Consider the following 27,922-nt stretch of genomic DNA (forward strand, 5'->3'; position numbering starts at 1 on the left):
ATGGACTGCCAGCCTAAAGGTGGGTTTATTTAAGTACACCTGGTTTTATGCAACCAAAACCTGCTTCCAAGGCTGGAATTTAAAAATAAGCACCTGATTTGAGGCCACTGAGAGCAAAATCCAAGGGGTTGGTGAGCAACTCTATTCTATTTGGAATAGAATGTGCAGTGTTCCCAATGCATTTGCGTGTATGGAAATAAAAGCTGTTATAAGGACTTTGAGCTTTATTCAATTTTTTTCAAACACACTGCTATTATTTTGAACATAACTGTATCTCTCAGTATTATACGGTATTATTATCAACACGCACTTGATATACTGTAGTTCTTTGAGACTGCTTCCCAGTCTCTCCTTACTTCCTAGGGGTTTGAGAAGCTGGTGGGCAGATAAGTACTGCTCTCTGTTGCAGTTTCTGTAGTGGAAACCATGGCTGACAGACTTTTGTAAAGCTGACCATATGTGTACAGAAAGATCACAGATTAGCTTGGGTCAAGGCAACTTGACTAGGAACCATGTATAGATGTTATCAGGATAGCACAAACTGTGCAATTTGCCTTCAAAACAGAGCCCTAAAAGAGTTTATCCTCTGTATTGCAGTCTAGGTATCCAAACATTTATGTTTTATTGGCTGCTGTGCAGGTGTCTATGGCCCAGGATCTGCTGCCAATCTCCCTTATTATTATGCTGGGCACCCCTTTTCCTGATCCTCACATGGCACAGGTCATTAACAGGTTTATCCCCTGTTGTCATGTGGGAATAGGAAGTAACTGGTTAATCATAAACATTCCCTCACCTCATCTTTTTTTTATCCTGTTGTGCTTGGATGAGGAAGTCTCTGATCATTGTTAATGTCAACAGCCTGCCTCCTCCTGCTTATGTCCTAGGGAAAAGCTGACTGCAAACCATTCTCCAGGAGCCCTTTGTGACCAAGGACATTGCTGGTGAGAGAGTCACTGGTGCGTTGTAAGTCCCTGCGTTGGGCGGCTGGTTCGACCGGAAGTGTGCCCGTGTTCTAAGCAAGAATGCATTGGTGATGCGATTGTTTGCACAGCTGAAACTGAGCTTAAAGGGCGTGATGGGCTTGTCTGGTGGTGGCTGCTTCAGCGTTGTGCTCTCTACTCTGTCTGTTACATTATGGGCTGTTGATCCTCTGATTATAAGATTTTGTCAAGCAGCAAATCACCTGAAACCTAGGATAGGAGAAAGTTCCACCTTGGGATCTGTCCTTGGTGTTGAAGTTGAGTTCTCTTTTTAAACCCTTACAAGAGATCCCCCTCAAAATGTTAACACTTAAGACTTTGCTCTTGTTGGCAGTGACATCAGCAAGAAGGATAATGAATTACAGGTACTGTCTGTGTCCCCAGGATCTATTTCATTCTTCCCTGATAAAGCAGTGTTGAAACTGAGTGACATTCCTACTTAAAGTAGTTTTGGACTTTCATATTAACCAACCATTGGTCTTGCCTATATTTTTTGAAGAAGTGCAGGATGACGATCAAGGGTGGTTAGTGACCATTGCCATGTGAGAAAATTTTCATGCAAAATACATTTGGCATGTGAATGTGTTTGGTTTTGGGTAACAGGATAACAAACATGAGGTGGGAGTCTGGTGGGGGGGAATGGGGTGGGTTCTATAATTAGCTTGTTACTTCCTGTCCTCACATGACAACAGTGGATTAACCCGTTAGTGACCACTGCAATGTAACATCTCAGGAAAAGAAAATTTTCCCGAGACTAGAAAAATTTGAAAATTAAATACAAAATTAGTGCTGGTGTGTCATCTCCTCTTCGGACCTGTGTCCAAAATGGTGGCGCCCATATCACTTGGGATGCAGAGCTAGCACGTTGATATCATTGGGAAACCCCAGGTCGTGAGCATTCGGGATAACAGGTCCTATACCTGTAAACAAGTTTTCTTTGAAGAAGAACATAATCTTGTGTATTCAATTGCTTTTTTTCATAAATACATTTGTAAAAAAGATCGCAGGGAAAAAGTTTCTACCACAAGTGTTTATTTACTTGACAATAAAAATTTGTAAACCATCCTCCCTGTCTCCTCCCTTCTCTTTTATTGTATAAAAAAATAAAAATAAACTGAGAAAAACATTCCCTATTTATATAAAAAGATAATAAATAGGTGATAAAACAAATTTCTTTTGAAAAATACACCACTCCATGCAAAATGTTCAAATAACCACTTTTTTTATTTTAATTTCTGATTCAAGTGGATTTGGATGTCAAAGTGGTGAAAAGAACAGGACAAGCATTTTTTTTTTTTACAAAACAGATATAAATCAAACATGTATAAGCATGAAAACATCTATTTTTTCCAAAAAGTACAATTTAATGAAGTAGCAATGCAGCCATTCTACAAAAGCATTTTACAATATATCCATGTAACATTTTCTAGACTACCTCAACTTGCCAACAGGTCCAAGATTTCACAAATTTAGACACAAGGCTTCTTTAAGGTTTGTATTATTCTTATTGAAGTTGTTTAATTAAAGGAACTAATTTTTAATAACAAACAAAGTTACTGAATGCTTTTAAGCAAACTATTCAAAAATAACATGGAACCAGGAGCCCTACTGCAGCAGAGAACATCGCACACTATTAAATAGGCCTTATCCAAAATCTCTCTTAAGTATCCTAAAGTTTTCTTTACAAAGCCTTCACCCATACCTTTGTTCACAAAAAATTATACTTATATATGTAGCTTTTCTTAATTCAAAAAATGCCACGTTCGAAGGACACCAAAATATTTACAAGATAAATAATTTTCTTTAAGTGGTTTCATGAACTGGTGAATATCATTCTGTTTTTTTGTAATAAAGCTTATTTTTTATAGTGTCAAAATACTTGATTTTTTCCTATTGCTTATAATCAAAAAATGGTGACATCTGTTTTGCATCTATAAAGCTGGTGATTCTTTAAAAGGAATGTTTTATATTTGTACCCAAGAAATAAGGTTTCTTGCTAATAAAATACTCAGCAATTTAAAGAACAAAAAAAGACAGCTGGGCTATAGGAAGGAGGTACATTTCTATGAGCAACAAGTTCCTAATTTAAGACATACAGAAAAAAAAACTATGTAATTTATTCATGTGTGTATTGTAATCTCCCTAGAAAAAAAAATATGGGTGGAATTAGCCAAATGAGATCAACTATACTATAACTGTGGGGAAATAACTGGCATAATTGTTTTTTTCCCACTTATATATTCTTTTACATAAATATTTGAAATATTATAGACCAAACAATGATTTGAATAACAACAAATGGAACAACTTGCCTCCAAACCAGGAATTCAAAAAAATTCACCTGCTTTGAGGCCACTAAGAGCAACAGCTAAGGGTTGGTGAGTAACATGTTACCCATGAGCCACTGGTTGGGGATCACTGTACTAAAAGAGTAACCAGATCAACTTTTATTAGCAACGGGTCATAACTAAAGTTGACTTTCTATATTAATTGTATTTACATTTATCCGATAAATTGTTTCACTATGAAACAGATTCTCGATAGATGCTTGATCAATGCTAATTAAAATATTTATTTATCTATTTATATTTGTAGATTAAACAAAGGCGCAAAATGTTTTTTAAGCTTTTCAATAAATATTCTTATCAACATTTTCTGCCCCAAAAAAGGAAAGTGAAAGCAGAATTCCTTTTTCAATTCTATTGCACTTCTCATTCTTTTAAACAGTTATACACAAAATATGATTTTTTTTTTGTCCAATGGAATGCCTCACTGTGAGCTGGATTTGCAATATCTCAGATATATTTTTATGGATCATACTTGCATCTTTAAAGTGCTAAAATGTTTATGTATTGAACTGACCTGCCCCATGTGCTGGAAGATCAGCACAGGTTTGTAGACTAAGAAATTGCTCAAATTCAACTTCATGGCGCATCTAACTTTGCATTAACTTCCTATGCAAAAATGTGTGTAATTGTAGCGAAACTGTAGCGAAAATACAGATATTAAAAAATGAAACAAGTAAAGAACTTAAGACAGTTTTAGGTGTTGATCAATCAATTATATCTATCAAATGAATTCTTAAAAAAAATGCTACATTTTCAAGAAGTAAATGAAATATCAGCAGGCAAAAAAAGTTTTAGATCCAAGTACATCATTTTTCTCTGTAATAGGTCAAGTATGCCTTTAAAGATTCAGGGAGTGGCAAGCTCAAAATTTTTTCACGCAGCTGATTTGGAGGAGGTTCCTCAGCTTTCATAGCTTCATTATGGTCCTTTTCATCCTCTTTGCCATCCTCTTCAATTTTTTCATCATCATCACTGTCTAATGGTTGGGGAATAAGTTGATTTCCAACAAACACATAAGTATTTATACGGCGTCTTCGACATCGTCTTCTTTTACGCTTTGGAGGTGCCTTAGGAGGAATACCTTTGTCTTGCATCTCTTCATTTATACGGTTTCTAAGTGTACGACGTATATAGATGCGAGCTAAATCCTGAAGGTTCCTAACAGAATTGGGAGCTTAGGAAGAAAAAGAAAATAAGCAGGTCATCAGGACCTCACACCTTTTGAGTTGTAGGTTATGTTGTAAAGAATTTGAACTACAGAACGTATTCCATTATTTTCATCCACTGTCTAGGATACATAATATAAGTCAACATCAAGTGGCTCATGTAACATTTAGGGGGTTATTTGCTAGAATCCAAAAATGTCTCAATATTTTCTTAAAACCATTTTGACCAAACTCCTGTGCACTTTTCTACCGTATTTATCAATAAATTTATTCGAAAAAATCTGGTGCAGGAATAGACTCAATAAAATTGTGAAAAAATCGAATTGTACGATTTTTTTGGATTTGACAATTTTGAAACCCACAAAATTTTCAGATTATTGTATGAAACCCAGAGCAGATCAGGATATCGTCCAATTGTACTACGAATACTTGACCTCGGTAGGCTTGAGATGGAGTATGTTTTTATTCAGACTTTTAACAGCATTGGGGTTTAAATCACAAAAAAAAACAAGTTTTTTTTTTTCAAAGAAAAAAACTGGGTTTTCCCTTTTAAAATTGCAAAAAAATCTGTTAGCGTTTAGTAAATAACCTCCTTATTAATTGCAGTCACACACCAAACCAGATCCCCAAAACCTTCATTAGCAGGAAACATTGTTCAAAATGATCATTGATAAGACAGAAATTACTTTTCTCAACTTTTATGTAGGTCACACACTGGAAAATGTGTTACAATGGTAATTGCTTTCGTTTGTAGAAGACCAAATTCCACTGAGCCAACTCATGAACTTGTATAAATCACTGTGAGGCCCATAAAGATGCTCAGCAATCTTAAATGAAACCCCACACGAGTTTCCTAACTCGAGCTGGGTTTCATGCTGAAAAAGCTTGGAAATATTCATATGTCTCCATAAATGGGCTTTTAAAATTAAGAAAAACTTCAGAAGTTACCAAAAGCTATCTTAGTTAAAAAAGCCTGGTCGGGGAAACTTACGATTGTTGACAATCTTTTTCCGCACAAAGCCCAGGGTAAGTTAGGAAACTTACATGGGGTTTCATTTAAGATTGCTTGTGCATAAAAGCCCCTATGTGTGGTCACTGCATTTTATGTTGTTTAATACCCTATACCTAATATAACAACTCTATATACAACTACAATACAGTTTGGTATGGAACAACTCTATACATAATTTATTTTTATAAATTGGAAAAGGCAATGGATGCAATCCCAAATATACATACACATTTTATACAAACATAACTGCAAATTGCAATTATCGCTTATTAGAATATGCCCTACAGTTTTGGTCTCCCAAGCTCAAACAGGACTTTATTGTATTAGAGAGGGTACAGAGAAGGGCAACTAAGCTGGTAAAAGGTATTGAAAATCTTAGCTATGAGGAAAGATGGGGATGTTCACACTGGAGAAGAGGCGCTTAAGGGGTGATATGATGACTATGTATAAATATATTAGGGGATCATATAATAATCTCTCTAATGCTTTATTTACCAGTAGGTCTTTCCAGCTGACACAAGGACAGGAGGTTCCCTCTAAATATTTGGAAGGGTTTTTTTTTTTTTTACAATGAGTGCTGTGAAGATGTGGAATTCTCTCCATGAATCAGTTGTACAGGCTGATACATTAGATAGCTTTAAAGGAAAACTATATCCCCAAAATGAACACTTAAGCAACTGATAGTTCATATCATATTAAGTGGCATATTAAAGAATCTTACCAAACTGGAATATATATTTAAGTAAATATTGCCCTTTTACATCTCTTCAGATATGTGAAGTGGGAAGGAGCACACCAAAATGTCCAGGCAATGCCTTAATTCATATGCAGATTTATTGAGTGCACAAGCTTTCGGGGTCAAAACCCCTTCCTCAGGTGCAATACAGAAACAATGAACACAGTGCAATTTAAACATTCCACCCCCCAGTGCACACAGGAAATCAAACCCTGCATGTGACTTGTTAACCCTTCCAGACCTTACAATAACGCATGTATCCCAAGTGATTGTAGTCAATCTGTGTGTATATTACACGAATCAAATATCATAGTCCTCTTTATCTGAAAAATGTGACAATAAATATCTTGTTAAAAACAATGTAACAAAATAGTATATACAATGTAACAAAATAGTATATACAATATATAAAATCTATAGAAAACATCTCAATCCAAAACATTCATTAAGCCCCCTAGGGGAAAGCGAATCTATTTTATTAATCCAAAAAGTCTCCCTCCTGAGTAACTGCTGATTAATATTACCCCCTCTGGGCATCTTGATCTGCTCCAATATGGTCCACCTCACCTGAGCAGCAGTGTGTTTTGCATGATAAAAATGTTTAGCCACTGATTGTTCAGTTATGAATTTGGCTGCATCTTCATTTTTTAATTTTTCTTTTTCTGGATTGTAATTCCTTATATTGCTTTTATGTTCGTTTAAACGAATTTTTATACACCTTGATGTTTGCCCAACATAGGGCAAACCACACGGGCATTTAATCAGGTATATTACATTGGAGCTGTTACAGGTGAAGTGGCCTCTTATCTTAATTGGAGTTCCTTTGGTGGGATGCGCAATACTGTCACCCTTAATAATGCCTGTGCAGTGTGCGCATTTAATACACTCAAAGGTGCCCATTCTCAGAGGTGCTAGCAGCCCTGTCGTTTTTGGTTTTTCCAAAATCTTTTTGGAGACTGTCTGGCCAATTGTTTTTCCTCGTCTATAAGAAAATTGTGGGGTGTCCCTAAAGATTTTCCCTACTTCCTTATCATTTCTTAGGATTTTCCAGTTTTTTAATATGCTTCTTTTTACAAATGGAGTTAGAATGCCAAAAGTTGTGACAAATGTTATTCTATTTTTTCTAGGTTTTTTCATTGTTTGTTTCCCTTTTCTGGCGAGCAAATCTTCACGTTTGATTTTTTTAATTTCCTGATTGACCATTTGTAAATTTTCTTTATTATAACCCCGTTCTGCAAATTTTTTAACCATTCCCTCGGATTCCAGGTCATATAATTTGTCATTAGAGGTAATTCTCCTAACCCTCTTTAGTTGGCCATGGGGTAGACTCTTGAATACTCCTGGGGGATGGCAACTGCTAGGCAATAGAGTTGTGTTACAATCAGTTGGTTTGTAATGCATTGTAGTGGTTAGGCTATTGTCCACAATTGAAATATTGACATCCAAGAAGGCCAGTGTTTGCTCCGAATATTCGGATGTAAATTTGATTGTCTGATGGGCCTTATTTAGTTCTTGTGTCATTATTTCAAATTGTTCTATATTGCCATCCCACACTAGGAATATGTCATCCACATAGCGCCAATAATGCAGAATACGTTCTTTCCACTTAGGATTATTTAGTATATATTTATTTTCAAATTCATACATGAACGTATTCGCATATATTGGCGCCATGTTCGCCCCCATTGCGCAGCCCATTTGTTGGACAAAAAATTGTTCCAAAAAAACGAAATAATTTCGTGTGAGGACCAAATCCAAAACATTACATGCGAAATTAATTTCATAAGTTTTCAAAGGTAGCAATGACAAAAATTTTCGTATACATTCTACACCTTCCGTATGGGGGATGGTAGAATAAAGGTCACACACATCAAGGGAACATAACAAGACCTTTCTATCAGGTAATTGTATCTTTAGTAATTTGTTCAAAAAATCAGTTGTGTCCAACAAGCATGTGTGTAATAATTCAAACAAGGGCTGACACATCACATCCAAATATATTGCCAAGGGTTGTAATATAGAGCCGCATCCAGACACGATCGGCCTGCCTGGTGGTTTCAAGGTGGATTATGTAATATGTAATATACCTGATTAAATGCCCGTGTGGTTTGCCCTATGTTGGGCAAACATCAAGGTGTATAAAAATTCGTTTAAACGAACATAAAAGCAATATAAGGAATTACAATCCAGAAAAAGAAAAATTAAAAAATGAAGATGCAGCCAAATTCATAACTGAACAATCAGTGGCTAAACATTTTTATCATGCAAAACACACTGCTGCTCAGGTGAGGTGGACCATATTGGAGCAGATCAAGATGCCCAGAGGGGGTAATATTAATCAGCAGTTACTCAGGAGGGAGACTTTTTGGATTAATAAAATAGATTCGCTTTCCCCTAGGGGGCTTAATGAATGTTTTGGATTGAGATGTTTTCTATAGATTTTATATATTGTATATACTATTTTGTTACATTGTATATATTATTTTGTTACATTGTTTTTAACAAGATATTTATTGTCACATTTTTCAGATAAAGAGGACTATGATATTTGATTCGTGTAATATACACACAGATTGACTACAATCACTTGGGATACATGCGTTATTGTAAGGTCTGGAAGGGTTAACAAGTCACATGCAGGGTTTGATTTCCTGTGTGCACTGGGGGGTGGAATGTTTAAATTGCACTGTGTTCATTGTTTCTGTATTGCACCTGAGGAAGGGGTTTTGACCCCGAAAGCTTGTGCACTCAATAAATCTGCATATGAATTAAGGCATTGCCTGGACATTTTGGTGTGCTCCTTCCCACTTCACATATCTGTATAGTGTTTGGCTTGGAGGCTGCCAGGGATACGGATGCACCCAGCAAGCAAGTAAGTGGTGTGCGGCTAAACATTATTGTTGATCCACATTGTGCTTTTACATCTCTTGCCTTGAGCCACCATTTTGTGATTGTCTGTGTGCTGCCTCAGAGATCACCTGACCAGAAATACTACAACTCTAACTGTAACAGGAAGACATGTGGAAGCAAAAGACAGAACTGTGTTAATTGGCTCCTGTGACCTAACATGTATAGTTTGTTTGGCATGTTTGTGTGCACAGTGAATTGTACGATCCCAGGTGGCGGCCCTTATTTTTTAAAATGGCAATTTTCTATTTATGATTACCCAATGGCACATACTACTAGAAAAGTATATTATTATGAAAATGGTTTATTTACATGAAGCAAGATTTTACATATGAGCTGTTTTATGCAATATCTTTTTATAGAGACCTACATTGTTTGGGGGTATAGTTTTCCTTTAAGAAGGGGTTGGATGGCTTTTTAGCAAGTGAGGGAATACAGGGTTATGGGAGATCGCTCATAGTTGATCGAGGGACTAGTCGATTGCCATTTTGGAGTCAGGAAGGATTTTTTTCCCACTCAGAAGCAAGGGCTTCAGAAGGGTTTTTTGTCTTGCTCTGGATCAACTAGCAGTTTGGCAGGTTTTATATAGACTTAAAATGTTGAATTTGATGGACATATTTTTTCAACCTAACTTACTATGTTACTCCCCACATTAACTAATGAAATATCTGTTGCTTAATTGTTTACTATATAACCCAAATGCTTCCTTGTAAACACACATTTTATTTCACATGGTTCAGTTCTATCTCTAAAAAAGAATCTGTCAGTGCTACAAGTAACTCATATAAAGCAACTGAGGATTTACTTTAAAAACAAAAAATAACTTCAAAATAATTAATAAACAATTTTCAAGGAAACATACATCTATAAACAATGACATTGCTACAAACTGCTTAAACATACTTACGTAAGCTCACAGTATCAGACTTTTGGTTATCATTTTTATTTGGTTGCATCAAAGGAGCAAAAGATACAGCCAAGATGTTTTTACTCTCCCATGTGTTCTGTCCAGTTCGCTGAATTTGTGTAAGCTAATTTAAAAAGAAATATATTAATGGCATGTTAACATTTAAGTATTGCTTAACTGTGACACATGTAATTTACATCATATATCACATACCGTATATACTAGAGTATAAGCCGTCCCGAGTATAAGCCGAGGTACCTAATTTTACCTCCAAAAACTCGGAAAGCTTATTGACTCAAGTATAAGCCTAGGGTGAGATATGCAGCAGCTTCTGGTAAGTTTTAATCAAAAAATTGAGGGTTTCTGCTCCCTTTGTAGGTGCCGGCGTCTCGTTTTTGGATGCCGGCGACCATTCTTGGACGCCGGCGAATATTCTTGGAGACTATTCTTGCGCTTGACCTGAGTATAAGCCAAGGTAGAGTTTTTCATCATATTTTGGCGGCTGAAAAACTCGGCTTATACTCAAGTATATATACGGTATATCAATCTATTATCCAAAATGCTTGGGATCTGAGGTTTTCTGGATAAGGGATCTTTCTGAAATTTGTATCCCCATACAGTAAGGTTGCTAAACATTCAAACATCAAATAAACCCAATAGGATTTTTTTTACCAGCAATATGGAATTATGCATGTTAGGTACCATCAAGTACAAGGTACAGGTATGGGATCCATTATCAGAAAAACCCCTTATCTAGAAAGCTCTGAATTCGGAAAAGGCCGCCTCCCATAGACTCCATTATAATCAAATAATCCAAATTTTCAAACATGGTTTTCCCTTTTCTCTGTAATAATAAAACATAACTTTGTACAGGTATAGGATCTGTTATCAGGAAACCCATAATCCAGAAAGGTTTGAATTACGGAATGGCTGGCTCCAACAGACTCCATTTTATCTAAATAATCCAAATTTTTAAAAATTATTTACTTTTTCTCTATAATAATAAAACAGTACCTTGTACTTGATACAAACTAAGATATAATTAATCCTTATTGGATGTAAAACCAACCTATTGTGTTTATTTCATGTAGATTTAAAGTATTAAGATCCAAATTACGGAAAGATCCGTTATCCAGAAAACCCCAGGTATGAGCATTCTGAATAATAGATCCTATACCTGTACTTGATCAGAACTAAGATATAATTAATAATTACTGGAAGCTGAACCAGCCTATTGGGTTTTTGTTATTGTTTACGTAATTTTCTAGTAGCCTAAACGTATATATAGATCCAAATTATGGAAAGATAGATTATACGGCAAACCTGAGCATTCTGGAGAACAGGTCCCATGCCGTACTGTTTTATTATTACAGAGAAAAGGGAAAAATGAAGACCAACTGCAAATTTTTATCAGATGTCATAAATAACAGGACAATAAAGAAGTAAACTACTTCAGAAGAAATTATACTGGAAAGTCTAATGGTCTTGAACACCGTATGAACAATAAATGTAAATTAAAAAGTCACCTGATCTTCAATAGGCATAACTAATATCCCTCCCAATTTCAACAAGATTTTCATGTAATTTTCATGATCTTTCTGGACACCAGCTCCACAGTAAATTCTATCATACTGAGGACTGTCTGAAGCAATCTCGAGACAATTACCAACCACAAAAGAGGGCTCGCAGAATTCAAATCTGAAAGAGAAACAGACAACCAAAAATAGTTTTCATTTGCTATACCTGTGACATTTATTATTCGAATTGTGAATAAAATCAAAAAAATAAAATTCACATTACTCTAATATTCAACCTTTGATAAATAACCCCCTTAAATATTGGGAAACTGGTGAAAAATAAAAGATGGAAAGCAACTGAAAAAAGTCTTTGTTTATGGTGAACAACCAAACTGGAAAAATGTATTTGGAAGGTGAACAACCCCTTTCAAGTACCTCCTAAAGAGCTTCCATCGTTCTAAGGAACCATATTAAATTTACTATCTAAAAAAAGAAAAAAATTACAAGCCGAAGATCTTTTATTTAAATAAAGGCAAAGTTAACATCAACTGGAGATGATACTGAAAACGTACTTGTCAAAACTATCACTCTGTTTAATGAAATACTCCAATTTTTCCTTCGCATATTCCACGACGTCTGAATGAAGCTCAATTCCATGGTTTATACCGAATGGGCCTAAGAAACAAAGATTAAGAAAAAAATACTGCATCAAAAATCTATTTAGACATTCAAAAAAATGCTACAGTGAAAAAGCAACATTTAAAAAACATGTTTTAGCTTAGTTTGCTTAGTTTATTATCTTTGCAGTATTCTTTTTTTCAATGCCAGTGAGCAATACAATAGGGTGATGTCATGTTTTTCTTTTTTAATCAAGCCTGGAAGCAAGGGGTTCAAGCAGGCAAAAACCAGCCATTATGGGGGCCTTGTAAACATTTATTTAGTACTGGGTGGTATGGTATAAAGGGCCCTACACTTTACACTTATATTATTGGGCCATAGAAGAAAAGTGGATTTCCAAAATGTTTTCAGAGAAGCACATTATAATACCTAGTCATGGGCGAATAAATTTGCGGCGAATCTGCGCATTTCGCCGCCGGCGAATACATTTGTGAATCTCCTGCAAAAAAGTCACCGGCGACAATTTGCCAGCGTCAAAATCGCCAAGCGTCAACACTATTCGGACGCCAATTGACTTTAACACCAGCGTCAAAATTGATGCGAGCAACTTTTCAGACAAGAATCCAAAATTGGATGCGAGCATCAATTTAGATTTTCACTATTTTTTCGTGAAAAAAACGGGAGAAATTCAACCATCACTGATCATACGAAAAATAGCTACAGAAATTCTAGAAGTGAACAGAGTAAATTTAAATATCAATAAGTCATGTACAGTACAACCAAAAATGCAATCTAGGTCCATGCCTTCATAAGACTTTTATCAGTCACAACTTTTATGCCACTTTTTGTTTTATAAAATCAATAAATCTGAATTCACTGCAACTGGCTCAAGGCTAAATTCCATTGGACAGTGACCACGTACATTTATGTGGCAATTGTGAGGTAATTGAAAACCATCGCCCTGCAGACTATTACAACGTTCCTTGTGTATATGTGTAAGGAGTTAATAATTTTAAAGGATAAGTGGCCTTTGTTTAAAAAAAATAAAATTGCCCTAAACAGCCCCAAGAATAACATACCTTTCTACGTGCATTCAGACTGACTTTGTTTCTCTATTACAACCAGTTCAACTGCAGCTTTTTAAAGGGGTGGTTCACCTTTAAGGTAACTTTTATTATGTTATATAATGGTCAATTCTAAGCAACTTTTGAATTGGTTTTCATTATTTTTTTTTTTTATCGTTTTATAGCTATTTCCCTTTTTCTACTGACTCTTTGCAGCTTTCAAATGGGCGTCGCTGACTCCTTTCTAAAAAACAAATGCTCTGACTGGGATATCAGCAGTCACCGATATAAGTGACTCCTCACAAAAGTATGATAAGCTTGGAAAGTCATTAAGGAACTGCATTGATATCTTATTCAGTCTGGTGAGTAGGTTGACTCACTGCATGATGGGAGTAAAGGTGAAACACAGTTTGTAATTTCAGACTACACCAACACGTTTTAAATAGTGTATACGTTTTTTCTAGAATATTACACCATATGATCTTTTTTATGCTTCTGTGTAGCTTGGCTACTACTGATATAACACCAACGTTGGTAAGGTGCAGGTCGGCCCCAGCCAAGGGTCTGGGCAGGTTCATGCAGACATCCATCGTGGGCAGGTCCTGGCCAAACTCTTCCTTTTTCAATGGGTCTATAACTACTAAACTATACTACACTACTACTACTGCCTGGTCTGGATGGGTGTGAGTCAATTTGTCAACCTGCACATCATTAACCAATGTATAATCTTGTCTTGATACCATAATATACTATGCACTTCCTTCTACTCTTTACTAGCTCCCTAGGAAACATCAAACAGGCTGGCACAAACTGAACCAGACAAGGTTGAAAAGCAGGAGTTGGAGAAGTAGTAAAATATCACATTTTATTTTCCAAAATTAAAAACAAATGCTTGACGTGTTTCGTTTCTCCAAGGACACTTTTTCATAGGCTGAGTACTAGGTAAAACAAACAGGGTTTGTTGTTTGTTGTACCTAGTGTTCAGCTTATGACTAAGTGTCCTTGGAGACATGAAATGTGTCAGGCCTTTGTTTTTAATTTTGGAAAATAAAATGTGTTATTTTACTACTTCTCCTGCTTTTCAAACTTGTGTGGTTCGGTTTGTGCCAGCCCACTTTCATGCTTCCTGGTGTTTACTCCTTCTCTTGAAGGTCTGGGGTGTGTACACCCGGGCCCACCGTATATAGCAGTAAACTTCTACTTGTACCTTCACACTGGTTCCCTTTAATCCTACTATAGCTCCCTACTGTGTCTCTAGGTTTGTACAGTAAGCCTAAAAAAGTCTTAGAAGAATACAGCTACTACCGTTTTGTTAACAAAACTTATTATTGAAACATAAATGCAATTACCTAATATTAAGCCCACCATTGTACTTAAATATCCAGTTCCACTTCCCAGATTGAGAAAAGACAATCCTGGTAGAAGCTTAAGTGCTTCCATAACTTCTGAATAGATGCAAGGTGCTGATAAGTGTATGTTTCCATGCTTCCACGCCAAATCTTTATAAGCATTGTCCCTGTATCCCTCCAAATAATATTCTCCACGATCAATTGCTCTAAAGGCTTGTTCCACTCTTTCAGTCCGTATGTATTGGGCTTCTTTAAGATTGTCAATCAGATCATCGTTGTCTTCCCCGGCACTCACTGCTCCACCCATGATTTACTTTTCTCCTTTAAATAGTTTTGAAATACATCAGCAAAGGACAGAAAGAAGCATCAATATATGATCAGCTGGAAGAGCTAGCAGGTCATTAGTACACCTGCACTACTAGCATCCTGTGGAAGAAACAAAATACAGAGGTTTTAAATTACAGACAGAAAGACACAAAAGCATTCCACTGTAATATTGTATAAAAAGCTTGGAAATGGAACTTAACTGTAAAGCCATACACAAACAAACTGTTCTATGCTTTAAACAAGCACTTCATCTGCGTTCTGCCTGGGGGAAGCAAGCAGTTTATAAAAAGGTAAATTAAATAAGAGCAAAAATAAAATCTTATTTTGAGCAACTTTCCAATATACATTTATTTAAGATGGTTTAAACATTATTTGTAACTGTAACTGGAAGCAGTATGTTTCTGTGCAATTCTGCACTGCTGGTTTGGTGTCCTGAAACAACTTCAGACTTGATTTTTCACTCGTCGGTAAATATTGCCCTTTTCCATATTTTACCTAAAGTCACTAATTTGTAATGGTCTGATAATGCAGCTCTAACAGGTAAAAATGTTGAAGTAAATAACAGAGTTCATTCAATGGCTGATGTAACCAAGCATGTATATGTGCCCATGTTTTGTGAATTGCATGAGCCAAGCTTAGCTAGAAGCAGTTTGGAAAAAGTTTGAAAAGAAGTTACGTTTACAAATAATTATAAACTTGTATATAACAGGGAACAAAAGACAAATGCTAGGACTAGTTCTTCTGCCCCTTCCAACTAATGTTTTAGTCACATTGATTTTTTTTCCTTTGTGTACACAAATACCATACCCCCCAACTGTACCGTTTTTCGCTGGACAGTCCCGATTTTGACAGCTCAACCCGCAGTCCCGGGTTTGTTACTGAAATGTCCCTACTTTCTCTTTGATCTTCTGCACTAAACAGCCAGAAATATATACAAAGTTTCTAACTTAAAGGATTGGTTCACCTTTAAAGGAGAAATCAACCTGTAGGGAAAAAGCCCTGTACCCCCCACCCCAGGTAGATCTTCCCCCAGGAAAATGCCCCATACTCCATTTTTACCCCTCGGCGCAGATTCTTCCAGCGAAGTTCCAAGTGTCCATCTTCCGGCTCCTCAGTAAGCTGACTGGGAGATTGGCAATTTCTGTGCATGCGCAGTTGTCGCAAACCGGCAAACTGCTCCAACTGCGCATGCGTAGAAATACCGATCTCTCAGCCATCTCTCAGAGGAGCCGGAAGATGGAAGCGTGGAACTTCGCTGGCAGAATCTGCACCGAGGTGTAAGTATGGAGTATGGGGCGGTATTTAGCCTGTGGGGGAGGAGGGAGGGAGGTCTACCTGGGGTGGGGGGTACAGGCTTTTTTCCCTAGAGGTTGATTTCTCCTTTAAGTTAACTTTTGGTATGTTATAGAATGGCTAATTCTAAGCAAGTTTTAAATTGGTCTTCCTTATTTATTTATTTATAGTTTTTGAATTATTTGCCTTCTTCTTCTGACCTTTTCCAACTAGGAAAAAAAACTAAAATGAAGACGAACTGTAAAGTTGCTAAGAATAAGACATACAATTAACAGTTATTTATAGTTATAATTAAAGATAAACTACCCCTTTAAGGCGAATGTTTTTTATAAGCTCAAAAAAAGTAATTTGGTAGGAGACCCATTATGTGTAAGGTTTCATCTCCTGTACAGAGCAGTAAAATTGTGAGGGTTACAGGAAACAGAATTTAGTGAAAGGGATGTGTGCAGAGCTGAATATGTTACAATGTCCTCTAACCTTGTGCAGTGATGACACCCTATTCTGTAAATACATTCTGCTATGTCTGCATTGTTATACACTCCCATTTTAGCTTCAGCTGTTGGCTACGACTTTACCTTGTTCCTTCTCCTACTGCTCCCACAGGGAAAGGGTAATATTCGAAATCAGTTAATATGACATTAGAAATCATTACATCTTAAAGGGTGTTTTTTTTGGATAATGAAATTCTAATGAAATTCGACTTTATTTAAAAGTTTCCACGCAGATTAATCTGTAATTTCATGACTAAAACATACTTAATATGGGGAGTCCTATTATCAAAATATCTGAAATTCAAATAAATAAATCCGTGAAAAAAACAACTGCAGTGAATTTGCAGTCTACTTATTTTAATAGCTCCACAAATTCTCAAAAAAATTAGAAAAAAGTCAATTTAAAATAAATAAATAAAGCAATTAAGATTTTGCTAGCTAAGCTTCCATTGACTTTTACATGAACTTGCAAGTTTGAGGTGGAAGCCATTGTTTTGCCCCCCATCACCACAAATTAATTGGCTGGAAAAAAAAAAGATTAAATCACTAATTTGGGTCACTTTTACAGTTTCCATTCGGATTGGCTAACTACTACAGATTTAAAGGCAGATTTATCAAAGGTTGGAGTGAAAATTTGAATTAAAAAAAAACAAAATTTCTAGCTAATTTTTGTTTACTTTGACTAGGGAATAAATCAAATTAGATTCGAATTTGATAAAAATTAGAATATCGAAATGTATCATGTACTGTCTCTTTGACTTCTAACGTTCACCATCTAAAAACCTGCCGAATTGCTGTTTTTTCCTATGGGGGACCTCCTAGAATCTATTTGGAGTCAATTGGTGGACTTTGAAAAATCAAAGGTTTTTTTTTGGAAAAATTTCTAATCAAATTCGATCGTATGCGATATTACTTCGATTCATATGATTCGAATTTGACCAAGAATGTACCTATTAGATTGAAAACGGACCTATTCGGCCAAAAAAATTCTGATTTAATTTCGGTTGGTCTTTTTGAATTCGAATTTCGAAGTTTTTCAAATTCAAAATTCTACCCTTGATAAATCTATCCCTAAATCTGAATCCATCAGAGTGCTGAGCTTTTGGCTAAATGGGATCTATATCCATATTTGTTACATCCTTACTTTCCTTACTTACTTGTGCTCTGAGGAGCCTGCAAACCACTTGCAAATCCTATGGGACCTGTTATCTACAATTATTATTATTAACATGTATTTATATAGCGCCAACATATTTCGCATCACTGGATAATGATCAGTACCTGTGGCTTTCTGAATATGGGATGTTTCTGTAATGTGGATTACCATACCGAAATATGGTAAATAATAATTTAAACATTTAGGAGGTTTTTTGCTAAAATCCAAACATTTCTCATTGTTTTAGTAAAACCATTTCGACCAAACTGACATCCAAATTTTTATCATATTTATCAATAAATTAAGTTGAAGAAATCTGGTGCAGGAGAAGACTTGGTAAAATTGTGAAAAAATCCGAATCGTGCTATTTTTTCAGATTATTGCCCCCCAAAACAACAATTTTTTTTCAGATTCTTGCACATTACTCAGCACAGATCACGAGATTTTCCAATTATAAAATGGACATCTGCCATTGACTTCTACATGACATTCACAGGTTTGAGATGGAGTATTTTTTATGCTGACTTTTAGCAGCCTCTGGGTTTAATAAATCTCGAAAAATGCTAGTCTTTTTTTCCATAAAACTCAGACCAGAAAAAAAATCGTACTTTAGTAAATAATCTCCTAAATAATTATAACTTAGTTAGAATTAAGCACAAGGTACTATTTTATTTAAACAGAGAGCGGGGAAATCAATTGTAAAAATGGTAGTTATTTAATTAAAATGGAGTCTATAGAAGATGGCCTACCCATAATTCTTTGAATTTGTGGGTGGATTGTGACCTCCCTCTTGTCTTCCTCCAAAGAGGAGGATTCAGAGGGGGTATGCGTTTTTTAACTTTTAAATTTCCCAATTAACCAATTAGTCAGCGCTACTATAAAACTGCTATCCCAAGGATTTCAGATACAGGGTGACATGCCTGTACAGGTATGGTATCTGTTATCCGGAAACCCATTATCCAGAAAGCTTCGAATTACAGAAAGGTTGTCTCCCATAGATTACATTTCATCCAAATAATCCAAATTTTTAACAATGATTCCCTTTTTTCCTGTTATAATAAAACAGTACCTTGTACTTGATCCCAACTAAGATATAATGAAACCTTTCAAAACAGGGGGGGGGGCAGGGGTCACCGACTAGAGTCTAAACTGTTCAAAATTGATACATTTTTCATTTTTGTCCCTGCTGAGCTAAATCTGAGTTTCATTACAGACAGCTGTTAGAATTGATACAATAGTTGCTAATATTCCAGAGATGCTGTGAAAAATATATCAACTAAATGTTGCAAAATTGGACAGTTCAGAAACAGCAGCTGAATTACTGAGACAGGAGACAGGAACATTAAACTTAGATTTTGGAAAAACTAAAAACATGTAAATTGAATTTCTGGAGAACAATCTGGAAAAAAAAAACTCAACTGAAAAGGTGTTTGGAAAGTGAACACCCTCTTTAAGGTAAGAATATCCAAATTACAGAAAGATCTGTTATCTGGAAAACTCCAGGTCCCCAGCACTCTGGATAATAGATCCCATACCTGTATTAAAATGGACATGCAAATATCCTACCTAATTGTGCCCAGTGCTTAAAAGACAAGGCAAGGCATATTCACGGAGGCGTGCAAAAATGTTAGGCACCCCTAATGAATAGGATTGCTAGGTTTGTTTTACCGGCTCTTGTTCCTGATAGGAAAAACTGCCATGCTGCAATCCTACCTTGCTTACCTGGCTAGCCATCAGATTCGATTTTCACATGGGCCGGAACATGCGCACATCTAGTTCGGACAGTAGGATGAACAGGAATGCAAGGTAAGATTGTGCTGTCACATGCAATTCAAACTTTCCCAGGCCTGTGCAATTTTGGCTTTCCTTGCCCTTTACAAAATTGTTTGCAAAGTCTTAGCTGAAAAACAAACAGCCTGATTGTGCTGAGCAGAACTGTGTCATGTCAACTTTGGAATGAAAAATGGGGTGGGGAGGGCAAGATTTTGGCATATTGTGAATATTCTGCAGAGCATCACAGGACACAGAAGCTTCAATCCTGTCTGCAGCTGCTACTTTATTGTACTTTATTGTACCCATTAACTGTGCCCATGTTACAACACAACTTTGTGTGATTGTCTCTATTATCCCATTGCCAGTTGATCTAACACAAATGATTACACAAAATCGCCAAGCAATTGTTCAACAGTTTGAGCTTTTTCACTTTAAGGTTATTTCACCTACAAAAAAAAAAAACTATACATTTTTTTCAAACATTCCTGAATAAAGTGTATCATTTCCAAAATTACATGATTTATATGGCTCTAAATGAGTTAAAGGAACAAACTTTTTTCATGATTGAAAAATATAATGTAAATATCCTGCCATGCAGAAAACCAAATAGCTATCATTTTATAAACTTCAAACACCCAAAACAGTGCAAGAGAGAATTAAAGTGCTCCACATGACAAATAAGCATATTTTAAATAGACCAGGCAGAGCAGTGTAAATTCCAAAATACAAAAATCAAGTATAGAGCACAAATCTCCTACATATTCTTAAGCACAAAAACAAAAATCACAGACAACAAGGGTCATATTTATCAAGGGTCGAATTTTGAATTTGAAAAACTTCGAAATTCGAATTCAAAAAGACCAACCAAAATGAAGTTGAAGGGGTTTTTTTTTTGGCCAAATAGGTCCATTTTCAATTGAATAGGTCCGTATTCGGGCAAATTTGAATCGTACGAATCGAAGTTAATATCGCATTCGATCAAATTCGAATCAAAGTTTTTTCAAAAGGTCCACCAATTGACTCCAAATAGGTTCTAGAATGTCCAACATAGGCTAAAACAGCAATTCGGCAGGTTTTAGATGGTCGAAGTCTTAAAGAGACAGTACATGATAAATTTCTATATTCGAATTTTCACTAGTCAATGTACACAAAAAATTGCTTGAAATTCTAATTTTTTTCATTCAAAAATTCTCCTCGACCTTTGATAAATCTGCCCACAAAAGTTAGGAAATTTCAAAATAATTTGATATAACAATAGGCTTCTAGAGACCCAAAAATATAGATAGCAAGAAGGATCAGAAGGCAGTAAATGCCCTTGCAAACAAAACTCAGTGTGGTTTATACATTTTTAAAACCAAAGAACAGATTGTGAAGAATTCAAACCGGCCATGTGTCTTTTTCATTGTAAACAACCAAACTGCAATCCTAGCTAAACTTAGTGGTTTATGAAAATCAACGCAAAACTTAAAGTTTACAAGATATTATCTGCCCCTAAAGGTGACCCTATACTGATGACAAAGCATGATTATGTGACCATAAAAGTGGCCATACACAGCTGACAATGCATGACTATATGAGCAATCAGACCTTGGATGGACATTTCTGAAGAGTATGGCCTCCTTCTTCTCATTTGCCAATGTACAGTGAACCACCAGATGTGGTTGGCAGACTCTATAGAACACCATTGTATTCTATTACAGTTATCAGCTGTAACCTGTGCCTTTTTTTTAAGCTTAAATAGCTGCCCCCATGGCTACACAGCAGCCTATTTTATATAAAATTTGGTAGTCTGTCTAAAGCAAACACGTACGTTTTACCAGTGAAGGGCAACAGTACATGATATTTTAATCACTTTAACATGCTTTTATATTTTGATGTTAATGTTCCTTTAAACATGCCCAATCAACAAACCAATGGATTTCCATAGTACACGGGTTCTAGTTGGGACCGCTGGACCATCACACACAAAATAACAACCGTAAATAAAATGATTTTGTCAAACAACATCATTACATGACATCTGCGGGTCAACGATGGACTTAAAGGAGAAACAAACCCTTAAAGGACCAGTAAAATAAAAAATTAAAAACAATTGTTAATATACTACGAAAAGAAACCACCAACACATAATAAACTTTAAAATCGCAAAGTCTTTATTTAGAAATAACTGACCTGAACTCTGCTTGTGCTCCTCTTCAGAAAAGGTGACGATCCATTGTGCGGCGCTCGATTTCTCCTCCCTGGCTATCTCCTATAAGGAAGGCGAAGGAGAAATCGAGCACCGCACGATTGATCACCCGATCACCTTCTCTGAAGAGGAACGCAAGCGTTTACTGGTTATTGGTCCTTTAATAGAAAAAAAACTCTACCCTGCAACCCTACAGACCCACCTCCCTCCTTCCCCCCGGGCAAATGCCCCTCTTTACTTACCCCTCCGTGCAGATTCTGTCTATAAGGAAGGCGAAGGAGAAATCGAGCACTGCGCGATGGATCACCCTATCACCTTTTATGAAGAGGAGAGCATGCGTTTACTGGTTATTGGTCCTTTAATAGAAAAAAAACCCTACCCTGCAACCCTACAGACCCCCCTCCCTCCCCGGGCAAATGCCCCTAACTCTTTACTTACCCCTCCGTGCAGATTCTGTCCAGTGGAGTTTACGGGCTCTGTCTTTTTCCCTTCGGTAATCTTCGGAATGTGTCCGGTGAAGCGGAGCATGCGCATTTGGAGCAATGTTCTGTTTCGCATGCGCCGAAACGCCGGTCTCATTCTGAAGATTACCAAAGCGTCTGAAAATGGCGCCTGTGAACTCCGCTGGACAGAATCTGCACGGAGGGGTAAGTAAAGAGTGAGGGGCATTTGCCAGGGGGGGGTCTATGTAGGTTTTTTTTAAGGGTTTGTTTCTCCTTTAACAGCTGCTAAATACAGAACTGATGAGATCCCAGAGTCCATGGGATTTGACATTCATATTACAGTTGTCATTAGAGTTTGTAGGGATGGGGGGACAGAATGAGGTATCACATAGAGAAAGGAGAGTATATTCTCCTTATACTTGCCAAGAACAGCTCCAGGATCCCTTCTCCTCAATCTTGTGAAACTGAAGAATGCATAAGCACTGCCCTCTACAGAGCTCCATCAGCTCTTAAAGGAGCCGCAACAAACTTCAGCTCAGCACACTCAGTTAGAGGCTAAACGGCTAAACGGCTGCCACTCACAGGGTTAACTCTAAACCTGTCACCGCCACTTCCACTGTTTATATCCGCACTAATAACACGTGACGTCTCCTAGTTCGAGTAACAGCTTTCTCCAAAAAAAAACAGACACAGGATTTTGCATATGAAAACAAACAGTTTAGCCAGAGTCTCTATGCGCAATCAAAAAAACAAAACAAAATCTCTCTCTGAAAAGCACGCTTTCAACAACAACAACAACAAAAAAGAGCCAGCAGCGAATGATATGTACAATTGCAAGCACGAGATGAGAACAGTCAGACAATCATACCGCCCAACAGTCCTGCTTTTTCATAACACAGCCCGCAGTCTCGGATCCGTTGTTTACATGGCCAGCTGCTCGGCTTCTGCAGGCCAGCGCTTTCACGGGTTTCGTCACAGTCTCGCGAGATGAGGCTGTGACGTAACCAGCACAGCATATATATAAGGACTGGGACAACGGATATAGCGGTTAGTTTAGTGCAGACAGACGAAGTGATGGAGTGGTGTTATGTGTTATGTCTGGTCTGTAGGAAGTAGGGGCATCCACTTACGTTTTACCCGTAGCTCCTCCTTTTGTCAGACACCAAAGAAGTAAATTCGGTTTCACTGACATGCCATTAGGGAGACTCCTAACACTCTTGTCTTCTCATAGACACCTAAATGTGAATTGGCCTAATTCCCTATTGCTAGTGCTTAATGGCAGTCGTGACTCTTCGAATATCAAATTAAATTGGGATAGGCAGATAAAGTTGTAGTGCACCAGGATTAACATCTTCCAGAACGATGCTACCCTGGGCCTGTCAAAACCTATTTGCTTTTTGTCCACCACCCCTTGCAAATAGCAAATAGCATAGCAAGAATTGTTTTCTAAGAGCTCTGCGCCTGACCCGCATTTCGTCCTTGAAGCCTTTGTCAAAGGGGGACAAAGGGGGAATGTCAAATTTGTGTAAGCGCAGGTTTGGTCTGAATTTTTTTTTAAAAGTTTTAATATCAGTCGTAACACATGAAGTCTGCTCTCCAATGAATTATCTCAAATATTGACACAAGGCACTTTATCGAATGCACTTTATATTTATTATTGTTCAATGAATTCACAACAAATAATTACACAAAGGACCCACAAGTTTTGATAACAATGAATTTATTGTAACCGAGCCCAACGAATCTTTTTGAGAGAGTCAAATGAACTTTTCATTATCCTAAATTATTTCACCAATTCTCCTTTCCTTTTCACTACAAATTTGGCAAATGGATGGTGCGACACAACATAACTCTTCTGGAAGTTCTTTTGTGTAATCCATTTTCTCCAATCTTTCCTTTTTGGCAATGATGATATATTAGGAGGTGCGGAGTAAAAAAAGATCTCACTCTTTTCAGAGCATTTGCATAACACAGGCAAAATAATTGATAAAATATCAATGGCATCCCCTCGTTTTCAATTTCTTCATCTTCCCATGGGAAATGGTGAGATTTTGCCTAATCTTAAGTGGTGAAACGTTTCAGTGACATGTTGTTCAAACTGGATAACTGGATAACTTGGGCAAATTGGAAAAAAAAGCTGACACTGCATTAAAGTCACTTTGGAGAAAAACAGGTCTCTTGACACTGAATTTTTATGAAAATGTGACTTTTTTTCAAGATATGCTGTTTTTTCCAGGCAAAAATGCTTAATAGATAGAATTGTATGAGAAAAAGCAACCATAGTTCAGTGCAAAATGTAATATGGCCTATGGTAATACAAGTTGTAGGCAGTCTCACACATGACACATTACTTGATGGGTCAAATGATGCTAAACATGGTAGATAGGAAGAGGCCAGGGACGATGTAATACAGAGGTATCTTTTAGAATGGTAAAAATGGAAAAAACATGGATAAATCTATGGGGCTTATTGATAAAGCATCACATTTTTTATGGTTGAGTTTTAAAAGGAAAAAACCCGAAATTGTAGAGGAAACATTTTTTTTTTTCAAGATTTATTATGCTCCGAAGCTCCAAATCTAAGAGTACTCCAGCTAAAACCTGACAAAGTCATGTAAAGGCCAATGGCAGATGGTCCCTTTAACAATTGGAAGATGTTTTTTTCCTTCATGTTTCTTAGTAGTTTCGGGCAGTTTGACAGTGGTATAGTCTGATAATTTGAGTTTTTTTGGGGTGTCAATGCAATAAAGTTGCATGATTTGTCCACAAATTTGTCAACACTTTTCCTGCACATGCAATTTTTGATCCAAATTGTTAGTAAATTAAGCCAGAACATTGTTGGGATTTAGATTTTTTTTAATGAAATAATGAGAAAAATACGAGATTTAGTAAATATGCCCCTATGATTATTCTCTGCACTGAATAAACGTTTCATGTTTATTCATGCTCTAGGGTAGCATGCATTAGCGTATCAGCTTGCTTACTCTTAATTACTTTCTATATTGTTTGTTGAGCTATACACACTCAACATTCATAGTTGTGTTGTACCAATCAGGCCAAGTGCCACTTGGCTGGTATAATCATATACATTATCTCTGATACCAATGTTGCTAATAAGAAATAAATGTAATAGTTTTTTTTATTTTTACTGGTGCAAGCCAAATTTAAATATAGGCCATGAAGTGTAATCTTTGAGGAGCAACAGCAGTGAGGATGAATAGTTTCAATTACATTTTGGACTAAAAGCCATGGTTGTTACTTCTGGCCTGTTAGTTATCTCAATGGCAGGTACCTCTGACAAAGCAACATGTAACAGTAGAGCAGGGCTTCAGGTGTTGAAGTATGAGTAGTGGGCTTATATAGAAGCTTGGACTGCAAACTGTGGTGTAGGAAATCAGCATGCATGGTTGTATAGGGGATGTGAAATAGTTAAAAGTCTTTCTGCTGTTTAGTAAGTTCAGTGGTAGTGACCTCTCCTGTGGATAGGAGGTATTCTTATTAGTCAAGGTTTAGTATGAGTACAGTAGTTCCTGTTCCTTAGTGTATTAAAAGAGGGGGCCCATGATTGTCTTTATTAACTCCGAAGCAGAGGGTTGATACGAAGTATGAAGTGGGAGCTCAGTTCAGGAGAAAGTTCAGGGGATAAAGGGACCCCTTAATGAGGTTGTAGTAAGTGAAAGGCTAGATTTTGTTATAGAACACTCTTAAGGCAGTGGTCCCCAATAGTAGCTCGTGAGCAACATGTTGCTCTCCAACACCTTGGATGTTGCTCCAGGTGTACTGCCAAACAGAGCCTTAATGTAGGTTGACAATCCACATAGGGGCTACCAAATGGCCAATCACAGCACTTATTTGACAGCCCAAGAACATTTTTCATGCTAATGTTGCTCCCCAACTCCTTTTACTTCTGAATTTTGCTCACGGGTTGAAAAGGTTGGAGATCCCTGCTCTAAGGGGCCCATTTACTAACAATCAAATTGCAATTTGCAATCTATTTAGTAAAAAACACACAAATCTTTTATACCAAACTTCCCCAACTAAAAGTTGTTTAGGTCCTATAGAAATCAATGGGAACTGTGCTGAGCTTATTAGATCACTTTAAGTCATTTCGGAATTTAAGCGATTTTTGGATTTTTTTTGCTAGTATTTGTCCGAAAAACTCCAGTTTTCTAGAGATTTTCAAGGTTTTGTATTTTTTAATGCATCATTCAGCTCTTTTTTTGTTCACACGTTTTATATTCTGATCTTTCAATACGTTCAATGACAATTGTGCTTTTAGAGTTTACTAAAATTCACTAAAATTTGACCTTTAATAAATAAGCCTCCACGAGTTGTGTCAGAAAAAAATAGTAAGCAAGAGTAATTATGCGCTTTACCGGGGGCGTGGTCTGCATGGAGACCGGATAGGCAGCGCAGGCCGAAAGCTCCGCCGCACGGGAAGCCATACTGCAGATAATCTGCACTACAACTGCTCCCACTCGCCATTACCTGTCGGGTAAAGCACCCGTGCTTGCAGTCGGAGCCTCCGATGGTCAGGAGAAGCCGGCGCAACCACTCAGCGCGCCATTCCGTGTCTCCCCGCATCATGGCGCATCAAAATGGCGCCGAGCGCCATGCGGCGCGCCCGGCTCAGGAAGAACTGCAGGGCCCGGTTGGAGCTGCTGCAGGGAAACTAGCGCGTTTTGCTAGGGACCCTCTGTCACAGCCTATGCCAGCAGGTATGTCCGCCCCTGACAACAGTGCACAGGAGATTACAGTCACAGGGCCTACTGAAACTGCACCCTCCTCCCCTGTACTCATGCAATCCCCCTTAGAGCCAACCTTAACAGAGGTCCTGCAGGCTATCACTTCAAACCATACTACACTGGTTGGAAAAATAGACGAACTCAGGACAGACTTTGCCATACTGAAACATGATGTACAGAAGTTAAGGGAAAGGACAGGGGAGGTGGAAAGGAGGATCAGTGATGTGGAAGATTTCACAACACCTCTGCCTAACAGGATAATGGCCACTGAAAAGCAGGTCGCACTGTTGGAAAACAAGGCTGATGACTTAGAAAACCGTTTGAGAAGGAATAATATCAGGATACTGGGCCTCCCTGAGAGGGTGGAGGGTACAGCCACAGAGAATTTTGTTGAAAAATGGCTGGCCGATACGTTTACCCGAGCCGTCTTCTCTACAGCCTTCACGGTGGAGAGGGCGCACAGGGTGCCGGGAAGACCGCCGCCACCGGGGGCCCCTCCACGCCCATTAATTGCCCGCCTTCTGAATTATCGTGACAGAGACTCGGCCTTACAAGCGGCTAGAAGGGCTGGAGAAATATTTTTTGAAAATCACAGGATATCACTTTATCCAGACTTCTCTACGGAAATTCGGAAGCAAAGAGCAAAATTTAATGAAGCCAAGCTGCAACTCAGACAAAGGCAAATCCCCTACGCTATGATGTTTCCGGCAAGACTGAGAGTAACAGACAAAGGCAAGGCCAGTTTCTTTACTACACCGGAGGAGGTCATCACTTGGCTAGAGGAGAGACCCAGACAGTCTCTGCGGAGAGAGCACTGAGCTTTTCTACACTACATCTGGCTGGTCTGACGCAAGCCTATCCTTAGGTTTCTTATGCCGCCCTGGAAGTTATGGCCTGGACACT

General features: G+C 37.4%; 1 protein-coding gene across 5 annotated transcripts; it reads right to left on the minus strand.

Annotated features, from left to right (window-relative positions):
- Nucleotides 1-2,185: 2,185 nt before the first annotated feature.
- LOC108695289 (protein-L-isoaspartate O-methyltransferase domain-containing protein 1) lies at nt 2,186-23,271 on the minus strand. 5 transcript variants are annotated; one of them, XM_018223699.2, is made up of 7 exons: nt 23,144-23,268; nt 19,594-19,771; nt 14,605-15,030; nt 12,146-12,248; nt 11,583-11,754; nt 10,057-10,180; nt 2,186-4,502 (listed from the first exon to the last, which is right to left on the minus strand). In XM_018223699.2, exons 3-7 carry the CDS (start codon nt 14,909-14,911, stop codon nt 4,135-4,137), a joined length of 1,074 nt encoding a protein of 357 aa, XP_018079188.1. In that variant the 5' UTR covers nt 14,912-15,030; nt 19,594-19,771; nt 23,144-23,268; the 3' UTR covers nt 2,186-4,134. The 5 variants fall into 5 exon arrangements, with proteins under 5 accessions (XP_018079188.1, XP_018079185.1, XP_018079187.1 ...); XM_018223696.2 differs by lacking the exon at nt 19,594-19,771 and adding an exon at nt 15,132-15,193 and having other exon boundaries at nt 23,144-23,252; XM_018223698.2 differs by lacking the exon at nt 19,594-19,771 and adding an exon at nt 15,132-15,189 and having other exon boundaries at nt 23,144-23,231.
- Between the last annotated feature and the right edge of the window lie 4,651 nt (nt 23,272-27,922).

This window comes from Xenopus laevis, chromosome 6S (assembly GCF_017654675.1).
Source record: "Xenopus laevis strain J_2021 chromosome 6S, Xenopus_laevis_v10.1, whole genome shotgun sequence".
Taxonomy (NCBI): Eukaryota; Metazoa; Chordata; class Amphibia; order Anura; family Pipidae; genus Xenopus; species Xenopus laevis.